The sequence below is a fragment of the Cryptomeria japonica genome, chromosome 8, assembly GCF_030272615.1.
Source record: "Cryptomeria japonica chromosome 8, Sugi_1.0, whole genome shotgun sequence".
Lineage (NCBI taxonomy): Eukaryota > Viridiplantae > Streptophyta > Pinopsida > Cupressales > Cupressaceae > Cryptomeria > Cryptomeria japonica.
Genome location: NC_081412.1, coordinates 159,129,751 through 159,144,473, shown reverse-complemented (window position 1 = coordinate 159,144,473; position 14,723 = coordinate 159,129,751). Strand labels below are relative to the sequence as shown.

The window sequence follows — 14,723 nt, the reverse complement described above, 5'->3', positions numbered from 1 at the left end:
CAGTTTTAAGCAGCGACTTCCATTAAGTTTTATATTTTGATAACATACACTAACAAATGAAAATATTAAAAGTCCTTTTTTGTGTGCCTTTTAACTTCAACTGATATTGTAATGTCCCTACTAGTTAGAGATCAATAACTTGCAAAACAGATTGTTAGAACACAACAAACATATATATATACATATATAAGTAATCCAAATTACAATCAAACTTCGATGCTTAATTAACATAATCATAATTTTTATCTAATAAAAAGGATACGAATGCCATACGAAGGTATGTCCTTAGGCGACTGTGAAGCCCGCCTTCTTGGAACCCCTTGGTTCCAAGCCCTCCAGGAAATCGAAGATGAATTCGAATCCTGTCTTGGGTGTAACCTCTTACACCCAAGCCCTCCAAGGAAGACCCTTGCCTTTCCTTGCCTTGGATGATGCCTTCATCATCCAAGTCCTTAGAAGGGATCGGCCCGACCTTTGAGTCCTGTCTTGAGTATAACCTCTTACACCCAAGCCAGCCAAGGAAGACCCTTGCCTTTCCTTGTCCTGGATGATGCCTCCATCATCCAAGTCCTCAAAGGGAATTGACTCGATCCTTTCCTTCTTGGTTGAGTTTGAATCAACCAAGCGTTGTATTTGCATAATGTTTTTAGTTCGTAAATGTTCCTTTATGTTAACATGAACTCTTAATGCATTATTTAATTAATATATATATATATATATATATCAACATGACCTTTCATCCTTCACATTTGCAATATGTTTCTTAAAATACCTTGTATTCATAAACCCCTCTTAATATGCACTTATGTATATAACATTTACAAGATTACTTTTTGTTCCTATTTTATAACTAGTGAATGTTATACCTTACAATGTGTATAAATTCTCACTAGACAATTATGAACATGACCTATCAATGGACTTACCCCTTACCCATTGTTCATTAATTAATATTAATTAGCCTTACCCTTAATCCTACCTATTAATATTAGTAATAAAGAAAAACCTTCATATATTATACCTTCATTTAATATAGGACAGGGTTCTTACCTGGCTGTCCGCTGACCTCCCTCCCTTTCTTTCCCTGCAGTCCGCTACCTTCCCTTCCTCCTTGCTACCTCCCTTTATAACCTGTGAGGGGTTGTGTCCCCCCACGGGCCCCTTCCGCATGAAGGGGTGCGGAGGTAACCCAGCCTTTACACGGTAACCACGTTCTATTTTTATTTAAACATTTAATATAAAATATAAATGTTAATTACGATCCACATTACCTTTTTAATTATTAGTCCCTGCCTTAAGCAGGGAACTAATGTTTTCATCTCCAACATTAATATGCTTTGATAACTGTGTAAATTGAAAAATTTAATCTTATATCAAAGTTTCATTTTTATTCTTATTAAACTATTTTAAAAATTATTAATTTTTTGATTTGTCATTGGCTGTTTCATTTTTTGCTGGGGTTTATTTTTTATTTATTTTTAAATATTTGCTATAAAACTATTGTTCATAAAAACTATTGATCATGACATATAATGGGTATTGGCAAATTTATTATACGCACTCATTCTCCATGGAACTCATTAATTGCTGAGGTACGAATGCATTTATTTCACCAGCTCTTATTTCACTAGCTCTTACTGCCTGTGAAGTCCACCGCCTCATCTGCGAGACCTTCTACATTGTTCGAGGAGATTTGAAACACGACAACTACTTTTTGTAAGGTATGGTAATATTTTTCCTCCAAAGCTTGGCCATTTTTCCTAAAACATATCATTGATAGCATAATCCAGAATGCCTCAAAGAGATATGCAGGATATGCACAAATGGATATGTTGAATGCTCTTCATCTCTACCTCTGATGGCAGTGCGGTTATCAGAAAGCTCACATGACTGTAATAGCGCATGGCAAACAAATGCCTCCAAAAAACACACCAAAACCAACATACACTTGAGAGAAGACATCACAGAACCCGTCCTCCCATAAAGAGTAAACTCATCAGGCCGACTCTCCACTCCCAACTGTAATCCCACAACAGAGCAAGCATTAGCGGTTGCAGCCAAAAGTGTATATTCCTAATCGTTTGCACCGTGAAAACTCCTTTTTTAATCCTTTAATACAAAATTATGGTAAATTAGACTTGAAGTCCTCTACAATTTAAATAAATTCTCTGCAATTTTGCATTGAAATTAGGAATACAGAGCATTCACCTTCATAATGGCGTGCACCCTTAGCCGCATGCTGATGTTTTGGGATGGTCGGCGATCTTGTAAACCAGATAAACATGGTATAAACCCATCAAGATCACTCCTGCGGGTACCAAAGTCGCATCCAAATACTTTTCCGGTATACCCCTTTGTTAACCGCAGGGGAAGAAACAGAGCACCGAGCACAAGGCACCAAGCATATATGGATACAAAGCATCAAAAATCTGTTCAGGTGAGGGATGCTCTGTAGCAGACTTAAATGCCATAACACGTTGAAGCTTGCATGCACTTTTCACCCGCCATGTACGCCTGTAGGGTGGAATTTGGAGTGCCACAACCATATCTCATCTTGGAAACCTCCCAGTAGCTAATATTATTTTAAATTAAAAAGAAATTAAAGAAATTTTAAATTTGTTGAAGAAAAATTTAAAAATATTAAACATTTTAAATTTCTTTCCCTCTCAGTTTGATGCACGTCTGTCACAAAGTTAATTTCCTCATGTTCTATAAAAGTTTATTTTTAAATTTTTTATTATCTTGAAATCTTATATGAGATAATAAATATGTAAATGTAATATTTACAAATTATTTTTATTAAATTAATATTATTTTATATAAAAAGAAATTAAAGAAAATTTAAATTGGTTAAAGAAAATTTAAATGAAGCTTGCAGTAAATTTACATTGCTCTCGTCATTCCAAATCGATTTATGGTAATAAAGGAAGAGAAAGGACACTTCCAAGATATGCAATACACTTTGGGTTTTTAATAATTATATAAGAAAATAATAATAATGTCATATTTATTAAAAAAATAATATCATAATGATAATATAATCAACAATATTAAAATAAATAAAAATTATAAATCAATTTTTTTAATTTAATTTATAATGTTATATTTAATAAATAAATATAAAAAATTTGATTTTATTCTATTATTCAAGTTATAATCTAATTTTCTTTTTTTTAAAAATTATTTGGTATGTTAGTAAATTTTATGTAAAATGTCATTGTCATATATAATCTTGATAAATTTATTACAAGATTTTGACTTATTATTTATCAAAAGTATACATTGTGTTTGTGTCTTGTTTAAACATCCAAAGGACTTCAATTATGTTTATTGTCTTGTTTAAATATTTTTAGTTTAATTTTAACTTAAATGATAGAATTATATTCTAAAATTAATTCGAAGTATATTTTACTACCGACTTAACCATTATACCTCATTTTAGTACAACTGCTAGTTTAAAGAAATAAATTTCGTTTGTTGTTTGGGAGTCAAAATTATGCCATGATCTAGATAATAGTTTTAGTTTGCTTCTATCTCTTCCTCTTTATATACACTTGTGATCCACTGACAACTGAAACTGCATTGCTAGCATGTTTTTAGCTAAAGGCAGGGACTCATGCTGTCTCACAGCTCTTGTTTAATATATATTTCATGTAATATATTATTTCTTTTTAATGTATTAAATATGAAGTGCATTTCATGTATTATTTCCTTTTAATACATTAAATATTAATCATATTTCAAAAAGTATAATTTCCCCCTTTTTAAATATATACATTTCTTTTAAATATATTCGATATTATATATCAAGAGTATATTTAAATACTTTTTCCATTGAAATATTAATTTTAAATAACATTCCCTTTTATAAACATATTTAATTTATTCCTTTACAATATCTTTAACCCTGCAAATGTTTTTACATCTTGTGATACCGTAGGGGTTATCACAGATATAGACACACTTCAGTAAATGAAAATATAAGAAAGTAAATGGTAATAAACGTTGAAAGAACTGAGACTGCAGAACAGGTATGCATTGCTGACCTTGAGATAGCTATTCTGAAATGTATCCACAACTTTTTGTGTAGGAATGCCTAATAGAGACTGAACCAATAATGGGCTAGTATGTACCACTTATTTTGTTCAATAGATTCATTTTTTATGTCCATTATACATCATGTTGCATAATTGTGTACAAAATGATTAGGTGTTTTTATATATGCAGGTTGAACAACTACGGACAGCTGGACTTATAAAGGGAGGGTCAATAGACAATGCATTAGTATGCAGGTTAGCAAATTGGATTCTGATGAACCACAACGTTTAAGAAGCCATATGATGATATTTCATGAATTATATATACAGATATGTTTCATTATAGATATAACAAATAAAAAATGCCTCTGTTGAACCCACAACTTAAAATGTGTGAAAAATATATTCTTTGTTATGGTGAATCATTTATTATGTTATTAGTGAAACTTCCTATAGGAACTAGCATTTGGAGGAGAGACGATAACACAAAGAAACTAGCAATCATCTTGCATGCATCTTGGAGATTATAAAATGGTATTTGACCATTGTAACTTTAAGATTTGGACTATTGTCTTGTATGCTGCAAACAGTTATGTTTGTATTGCAGTTTTAAACAGTTTATTGTTCCATATCCACACAACATATTTAAAAGAAAAATCAACAACTCAATTGTTCTCTTTTTGTTTCTTATCTGCTATTTCCAAATTTCATAGCATATTATAATGATTGTCTTAAAGAAAATTAAAACAGCATTTACCATTCAAAGTTTATAATAAAGAGACATAATCCTAAAATTTATTAATTTGAACCAACTTTTTGCTAGTATTCTAGTGAGATGCTTTCCCCCTTGAAAAAACCCAATTTTGGAGATGGGGATGTCCCAAATATGCAAGGATAGGAATGGGATATTCCCACATTGCCCCACCACTATTGCCTCCAAGACAAGACATAAAAACACACATGCAAACACAGAATAAAATACCTAAAAGTATCTTATCCTCTCTGGAACAAAGCTTCTCAAATGCTGAAGATTAGCTTAAGGATCACTTGAGACAACTCCAAGTTTCTATTATATCGGGTCACGATGTGTGATAAGCTCGTTGTTTTGATGTGATTATGCTGGAATCACGAGGGGACTTATGTTAAATTGTTGAATGCTTGAATTGCTGGAACTTGATCATCTGATTTTGCAATCTTGCGATGCTTTTTTTATCCTAAACTAGCTCGAACTGGAAAAAAAGGGCAAAAGGAAAGGGTTGAAAGAGTCTATTCTAAGACCTAGAATGTAAGAAGATGAGTGAATGATTAAATGTAATCCTACTGGGCGAGGTCTCACCATCAAATTGAACAATTTGACACAAGCTCAATGCAATCTTCTAAGGATATTTCAAAGGTATTCAAATCATTATCATCAAACATTGATTACCATCCAAGTTAATGCGTAAGTAACAGACATATAACAATTTGAAGTTAAGCTCAAATTGCTCCAGTTGACCGCACAAGACACACTTACAATCAGCAAGAGGCTAGTGGTATGGACTAAATGGATTCCACGCAGATACATTCAATAATTTCCTCCATTCAATCTAATCAACATGAAAGTAAATTGAGAAGTAAAGACCATGAGACTTGTTGAATTAATACATTTCACCATAACTTCAATGAAAAGAGTATCTCATTTACAAGTCTTTAACAACAATTCCTTCTCCTAATCTATTCTAACTCCTAACTTCTACTAAACTATTCTTCTCTTATTCACTGATTCCCTTGCTACTATTCACTAACTATTAACCTTTACAAATGAAGAGCTTGAGCCTTTTATAATGCTCTCAATACAATTCAATGGCTCAGATCAATTTGAGATCAATGGTTGATATTTTACAATGAAAACCCTAATTAGGGTTTGTTACAACAAACTCAATTCTTGCCAATGAAATAATTACAACATTTCGACAATGTCCTCACTTGAATATTTGACCAATGGATAATGGGGGTAGGTGCCTTGAAGTTTGTGCCATCATGGACGAGTCAAGTACATTGCATCTAGACATGCTGATGTGAGACTTTTTCTGTTTGGCGGAGTAGTGACTGGGATGCTGACTAGGATGCCACTTCAACTTGTGCTCGTAGAATTGGAATATTTCTTGATACTCAACATTATCCAGCTTTAGTGGTGATAATGATCTTCTAACTTTGATTAACTCTTTTGAAACTATCCTCTTGAATGCTTCAATCATGGAGGTGCAAGGTATATATTTAAGTTTTGAAGTATTAATGTTGCCTCGGAACGAACTCTTGATGTCACCACTGCTTCTCTGCTTCGGAATTCCTTCTCTGTGACTCCCTTCATGTTGTTGGTGTTGTGGATCATGTCCTTGTGTAAGTGAATGCTTCTTGTGTAATCACCTTCTTATGCTTCTATCAATGGTTTAAGAAGACACTAGATTTGGGTGCACTATGTGCAAATAGATTGGTGGTTGTTGGTTCATTCCTTGTAGGCTTAAGCTCATTGAAGATTTACACGCCAATAAATCCCTAGATACCCTTTTCTTGCTTTCATTTATTTTGTGCACACCTAGAAAATAAGTTTCATTTTGAGCTTTTGATGATATCATGGATGTGTACATTAGATTTGTATGAGTATTCTTGAGCTGAGATTGTTTCATAAAATTGAATTCATGTCGATTAAACTGGAGTAAACATCTTTCTGTATAGACAAACCCAAAATGAACTTAATCACCAATTTTTTTGACTGAATATGTGAACCAAACCCTTGAAATCAGACTTGAACTGATACCCAGATCAGTAGCTTAGACAAAAGTAGTCAACAATTTCTTGAAATTAAATTTTGATGGATTTTTGAAGGGGAATCCTAGTTCAAAAAGCACAAATATTGCGTTGACAAATGACTGAGGGTTTTTTGGTAAAAGTGGCTTTTTATTTCTAGGTGTTTGCTCTAATAATGAGACTTAAGGATCTGCTATTAATTATTGTCTCTACAAGGTGGGAGAGTTGGGTTGCAAAAGGTTGATTGTGGAAGGGATTTCTTTTGTAGTCATCTAGGGTTTGACTAAAAGAGATTGCCCCAACTAGAAGACAAAATCATATCTAGATTAAGCTCTTGGTTTTGCCATGAGTTTGAGCCTTCCATATTACATGTATTTAAGTGGAACGCTTCTTCCACCTTTGTGATTTGTCATCATTGCCTTTGCATCCTTCTTTTGATGGTTGATTGGCTCTATTGCTTGTCAATTACTAAGGATTTAATACAGAGGAGGCTGCCTTGTGTGGGATTTATTACATTACAAATGTGTTGACCTCTTGCTAGTAATGCCCAAATTTGTTTTCACTATTTGTTGGGACATTTTGTCAAACTCTCAAGATTGAGTTTATTGTGTGAAAATCCCTAGTAAAAAAAATTATGCATATCTAGGGGCTATTGTAGAACACTAACCTACTACTGAGAAGGGCGGGGGGGGGGGGGGGAATCAGTAGTAGACTTGAAGCTTAAATAACCTTTAATTATAACTCTTTTATCAACTGCAACCTGAATTTAAAAGATATAGCAAACTAAACTGAAAGAGATGCAACCACAAGAACACACAAGACAAGATTTTTACGTGGAAACCCAATATGGGAAAACCATGGTGAGAATGCTGCTAGGATCTGCTGTCCTAATCCAGCCTCACAATCAAAACTCCAATTACACCTTTTAGGGCACCAACCCAAGGAATCTCCCAATTCCCTCTGAGAGCACCAACTCTCTACAATTTACAAAACTGAACTTCAGTATACTGAAATATGAAATGTGAAGTCTAAATAATTATCAGATTTTAAATCTGATTCATTACAACCACAAAATCTGATTCATTAAAGCCACAGTATGCTGCAACAAAACTTTTATATAGTGATTAAAGTATCACCAAGACTTTATACCGTGAGATATCTTCAACCTGTAACTTTTAAATCTCTGTTATAATGCTACAACAAAACTATTATATAGTGATTAAAGTATCACCAAGACTTTATACCATGAGATATCTTCAACCTGAAACTTTCAAATCTCCGTTATAATCAGTATAGAATCCAAAATTTCGAACATTTATATTACTGCATCTGTGTATAATTATCAGTGTAAGTCTGCAATCAATAATAGTTTAGTGACATACAAAAAGTTTCCACAAAATTTCCTTGAATGATTGCACAAATTAACTTGAAAGCACAAGACTATTACCCCTTTTTTCTGAGTTACCGGGTTCTCCTCTAGACCCCTGGTTCGGGTTCTGGTTCGTGGTTCTGGGCCTGGTTCGACTGGGTTCGACCAGGGTCCTTAAAACCCAGAGGTGGTTTGTCTTGGATCGAACCCAAGTCGAACCAAAGAGAATCACAGAGAACCCAAAGCGAACCCAGGCGTCTAGGCGGCCCAAAAAGTGATTTTTTATGCAAAATTTAATTTTTTTTTCAATTCCGCCTAGGTAGTTCGTCCTATTTTTGCTGTTTGTACAAAATTTTCCATCAGTCATGTGTATCTATGCATGGCACATATGCAATAATTCCTTAACTTTCACCAATGGTAGCACCTATTCCACAAACTTAAACCTAGTTATGAACGATGTGTATCTTAATGCACCTAAAAATTTAGGGTTTAACACTTCTTCCCATGGCCAATCTCCCAGTAAGGTCTACGGTGTGCTCTAGTGCATTGGAACTATATCAGCAGATAGATGCTCAAAATGTGTAGTGGAAGCAAATAAAACCCTTCACGACCTTTGCCCGAATGACATAGTCGGGAAAATATGGTTGGATGACTGTTTCGTGCACTATCACAATTCTAATTTCATTTCAAGACTAGATACTAAAAGAATTCTCTTGGTGAACACGATGGATATTAATAAAGGTAGAGATGCTTTCGAGAACACAACCAACAACCTTCTGTCAAATTTGTTTGAGAAAGCTTACATCCCTGCAAATAAGTGGTTCGCTGCTGGAACAACCAAATATAATGCTAGTGGAACATTATATGGTTTAGTTCAGTGTTGGAGAGATATATCAATACAAGATTGCAGAACATGTTTGGCTACAATAAGAGCAAATCCGAGCAATTGTTGTTCTACAAAACAAGGAGCCCAATTTCTAAGCGCAAGCTGTAGGGCAAGATATGAGATATACCCAATTGAAACCTACTATTGAGATAGGGATACTTGAATATTTTGTCATTTTGATATTAAACTTGATGTATATGACTGAGTTACTGGGTTCTCCTCTGGACCCCCCTGGTTCGGGTTTTGGTTCGAATTGGTTCATGGTTCTAGGCTTGGTTCGACTGGGTTTGACCAAGGTTCTTAAAACCCAGAGGTGGTTCGTCTTGGGTCGAACTCGAGCGAACCCAGGTCAAACCAAAGAGAACCACAGAGAACCCAAAGCGAACTTGGGCGTCTAGGTGGCCCAAAAAGCGATTTTTTATGCCAAATTTAATTTCTTTTTCAATTCCGCTTAGGTGGTTCGTCCTCTTTTTTCTGTTTGTACAAAATTTTCCATCAATCATGTGTATCTATGCATGGCACACATGCAATAATTCCTCAACTTTCACCAATGGCAACACCTATTCCACAAACTTAAACCTAGTTATGAACGATGTGTATCTTAATGCACCTAAAAATTCAGGGTTTAACACTTCTTCCCATGGCCAATCTCCCAGTAAGGTCTACGGTCTGCTCCAGTGCACTAGAACTATATCAGCAGATAGATGCTCAAAATGTGCAGTGGAAGCAAATAAAACCCTTCACGACCTTTGCCCCAACAACATAGGTGGGAAATATATGGTTGGATGACTGTTTCATGCACTATCACAATTCTACTTTCATTTCAAGACTAGCTACTAAAAGAATTCTCTTGGTGAACACGATGGATATTACTAAAAGTAGAGATGCTTTCGAGAACACAACCAGCAACCTTCTGTCAAATCTGTCTGAGAAAGCTTACATCCCTGCAAATAAGCGTTTCGCTGCTGGAACAACCAAATATAATGCTAGTGGAACATTATATGGTTTAGTTCAGTGTTGGAGAGATATATCAGTACAAGATTGCAGAACATGTTTGGCTAGAGCAAGAGCAAATCTGAGCAATTGTTGTTCTACAAAACAAGGAGCTCAGTTTCTGAGCGCGAGCTGCAGGGCAAGATATGAGATATACCCAATTGAAACCTACTATTGAGATAGGGATACTTGAATATTTTGTCATTTTGATATTAAACTTGATGTATATGATGCTATTATGGTAAGATCATGATGCTATGATTACAAGTTTATGTTTGTTTTGTTGTTTATATAATGCTATGTGACATGCTAATCTTAATTCATGCGTATAGGCTGCACAAATATATATATATATATATATATATATATATATATATATATAATTTACATGTTTTTGTACTAACGAACCCAAACCCCTTTTCAAAATTTTGCCATACTGGCATACCGGTTCTTTGAACCCAAACCGGCAAGCTAGGTATATGATGCTATTATGGTATGATCATGATGCTATGATTACAAGTTTATGTTTGTTTTGTTGTTTATATGATGCTATGTGACATGCTAATCTTAATTCATGCTTATAGGCTGCACAAATATTAAAATATATATATATATATATATAATTTACATGTTTTTGTACTGACGAACCCAAACCCCTTTTCAAAATTTTGCCGTACCGGCTTACCGGTCCCCGAACCCGAACCGGCAAGCTAGCCTTTTTTCTTAACACTGTCATTCCAGAATAGATTAATGCAATCTGAGTTTAGGGCGACTTCTATTTGCAGTCAAGTAGAAAACTCTCCACTTCGCTGTAGCACAATTATCTCTGTATGTGGACAGAGACGTTACGAGAAAGCACAGTATTTGTTTTTTTTTAAATAACTTAACTCTTTTTCACACAAAAGTTTTATCTCTACATTCGTTCTTTTTTTGGTATACGTCTTCACCCACCTTTTTAACATATCCAAAGTTACAAACAACATGATGTTATATATATTATTTGCCAGCAATGGAAGGCTCCCAATCATATTGGTAAAGAGGTTATAACTGCCTGCCAAGTTGGTTTGAAACCAACAACCGGTTGTCAACTAATTACAAACCAACTAGAAACAAATACAATTAATGATGCAACTTACAACCAAGTCGAATCAACCGATTCAAACCAAACTCATGTACTTTACATATATCGAATGTCTTTTCCAGAAATGAAAGCATTATCTCAAGTCAAGTCTTCTTCTGAGATAGAAATCTTTACACAACGCAAACCAGTGATACACCAAATGCTAGATATAAGGAAATCAGACGTTACAGTGCTGGAAATCAGACATCATTGCACTATGGTGAATAAAGAATCATGTGCAAACATTCACATATCTCTGAAAACCAAGAATAGATGCAGAGCAATCTGAAAAGAGCAGTGTTTATGAACCCCTATCCTAAGGTGTGTAAGTGTCTCATGCATTCTGAAAATGAATATGCCAACTTAGACATCAATGCCAAACTAATCTGGTAACAGCTATTACTCTTATTGTTATATCTTGTTGTTGACCTTTCTTGCGTTACTTGTCATGTGATGTTAATTTATTTGACAAGAGGCAATTGCTTCCCAATGATTTACATCTCATTGAGCTACTTAGCTTTGGCCATAATGCACTTGCCTTTGGATTTTGTTTACCTTGTGTCAATTGTCAATATTATCTTTTGCTAATAGTTGTTTACTATTTCTTGTTGCTTGTTGATTCTTATTAGCCCATGTCATCTTTGTGGCATGACTATTCCTACATAAGCTTCTGTTTACACTTGACACGACAATTTCTCATTAGCCAATGGCTAATACATTTTGAGTGGCTAATAATTTTTATTACCAATTTCCAAAGGCCTGCTATGTGCTAAATTTCAAAGTTTGAAGTGTATAAGTTGTGGGGTTGACTAATTTGTTTTAGGACACATGGATGCTTGTCATTGGTTACTGCATTTATAAGACTTAAACCATGGCTAATCCATGTACAAATTGACAAAACAATACGTGCGACAGATGATATGCATAATGTCAACAAGAAAATACAACACAACATCTATCTATGCAAATTGTTCTTATGTGGAGTGATTTGATTGGGTAATAGTTAATTTCTTTTTAGTGGGCCATCAAATTGCTTGGATGTTTAATGTGCTATTATTTGCTAGCCCTTAGATCTAAAAGCCAATACAAGGGCAATTACTTGTTGCTGACTAAAAGGAATTTAAACAATTTAGCATTTGTGGTCACGTTTGCATGAATAGGGTTGATGACCATTCATGAAAATTTACCTCTTCATGTTGGAAAATCATCTTGCTTTTAGTGATTCATATTTCATTCGAAGCTTTCTCCACACCACTCAAAGGCCATGGTTTGAAATGATGGAATTTATTTGAAAGGTGATATATTTTTTGAACAACTTAGTTAATGCTTGAGGTTGTCTAGGAGAGTGCCCAGAGAACTTGATTTTCAAGTTGTATCAATTGGAAATGTGTCAGACTCAACCATTAGAAGTGTGTAAGTCCAGGTGGGCGTCTAATATTTGGGTAAGTACATCCATATCTTGTCTGTATAAAATTTCTTAAGCATAAATAGTAATTATCTTGATTCTTTATAATTAGGGTTTGTCATCTATGTTTTGGGGAGGGTTGTTGTATTCATTGGCTCAAATAGTTCATCAATATATTTTTGAAGTGATACCCATAGAGCTCCCATGTAATAGAAAACCCTCGTTTATTGTTGTCATATTAGTTATAGAGACTAGTAGCATCTAGACACTTAAGATTTTGCTCCATTTTTAGTGTGGGAGCGAAGATGCATGTTAAGAAAGGCCTCATTTTTCTTCCTCTTCCTTTGCACCACCATCCATTTTTCTTTTGTCTCATCAGTACGCTCCAATACAGCTAATTTGTTTGGGGTTTTTCTTCCTTCAAGAGACAAATTGACTGAGCTCTCTATTTGATCCTCCAATTCCATATTTGGGTTATGTTGATGTGTCTGAAATCGCATTGTTGCAAACTTCATATGGCCAACACAGAATAGAATAACTAGCTGAGTATCCTATCCTCTCTTGAGATAAGGAAGTCCCTAATGCTGTTTTTGGTTTGATCAAAGGGGACGACCTCAAGGTTTTGATTGTTAGGTCTTGACTGCGGGACTACTCAATGGTTTGATGTGTTTTTGCTGGAAACACAAGATGACTTATGATTTGCAACAAACTGGTCTGCTACGATTCTCGAATTACGCAATAAAGAGCAAAAGGAAAGGGTTAGGAGATCTAAAACTAACAACCTGGTTATGCAGGTAGACGGATTCAACATAACCAATTCCTGCTCGGCCAGAATAGCTCACAACCTTACAGGAACGGTTCAATCTTCAAAGGGACTTGGAAGATTTTCAAACTGGAGACGCACGGCTAAGCACCCAATTCTAGCGCAGCTCAGACGGACACCTGCAATTGAACTAAGCACAATTAAAGGCTCAGGTTAACCATACAAAAGGATACATAATCGGTATATCCTCAATGGTATGAGCTTGAATCTATCAAATACCTGCACACCCAAAATAGAAAGATCTATCTAAAATGCTGAGAGAAACCATGCAAACAAGATGAAAACAAGACAATAAACACCAAATCAATGTTTATATATTGATTTCAGCTGCCTATTACAACAATTTCTGTAGCATCTCTATGCTGCTGCATAAAATCTAACTTATTCTAACTCTAAAATCTAACTCTCTCATACTTGCGTAAACTTGCGTAACCCTATATCTTATCTTATTCCCCGGCCATCCCGGTATAATTTGTGAGAACTATCTTACTTTACTATCTTACCTTACTAGCTTCTCTTTGTCCTGCTTGACTAGATTTTTGCGGTTATGGGGCTGGGGCTTCTCAGTCTGCTTTCGTATGGCGTTACTCATTAAGTGTTATTTAGCTAGGGAATTAACGTTGTATTACGTGAGCCATATAACTAAGTCTTGAATTCGGTCTAGGCTCAAGGAATGGGCCACGCTCGGGTAAGTTCATCCTCCCAATGGCTAAGGGACATAATGGTAACAGCCTAATGTAATGGTAACGGTAAGAGTTACCCTACGACTCCTCTTGAGCATAATGTAGCTCAGGGTTGGGTAAGGAGGTTTAACGGGAACGGGAACGGGAACTAACCATCTAACCCTTTACAAAAGAAAGGCCTCTGCCTTTTATAGATATTACAATTTTGAATCGAAGGCTAGGATGGACTGCATCCAAGGGTTGCAACTTGCCATCCAAAAGCTGGCAGCCTTAACCCATGCCCATTAAATTCTCAGTCATCTAACCAAAAACTATCTCAACTACCTGCCACTATTTGGCTTCAATTTGAGTCTATCCAATCTTCTTGGTGGTTGGGAATAGTTATCCACAAAAATATCTTGTGCGGGACCCATAGGCAGTTTACAATAAAGCAGTTTCAGTTTTTTAGAAATTGAATTCCTGGAATTAAATCCAGCTATGTGCTTTCTTGAGAATGCATAGACTTGGAGCATTCAGAGTGTTCTTTGGTCTTTGGTCTCGGTGGTGGACTTCATCTTTGTTCAGCGGCACGGTTCCCAATGTTTGGTTGCTCTCGCACTCTTGCATCTTTTCTTTTCCAG

The 14,723-nt window shown here is 35.1% G+C and overlaps 1 protein-coding gene across 5 annotated transcripts in view; it reads left to right on the top strand.

The window, feature by feature from the left end:
- LOC131044817 (probable UDP-3-O-acyl-N-acetylglucosamine deacetylase 1, mitochondrial) overlaps positions 1 to 14,723 on the top strand; it is a 129,704-nt gene that overhangs the window by 81,935 nt on the left and 33,046 nt on the right. For all 5 annotated transcript variants that reach the window (XM_057978258.2, XM_057978254.2, XM_057978257.2 and 2 more), the window contains one exon: positions 4,228 to 4,292. In XM_057978258.2, coding sequence (XP_057834241.2) covers positions 4,228 to 4,292 — 65 coding nt within the window. The remainder of the gene's footprint in view (positions 1 to 4,227; positions 4,293 to 14,723) is intronic.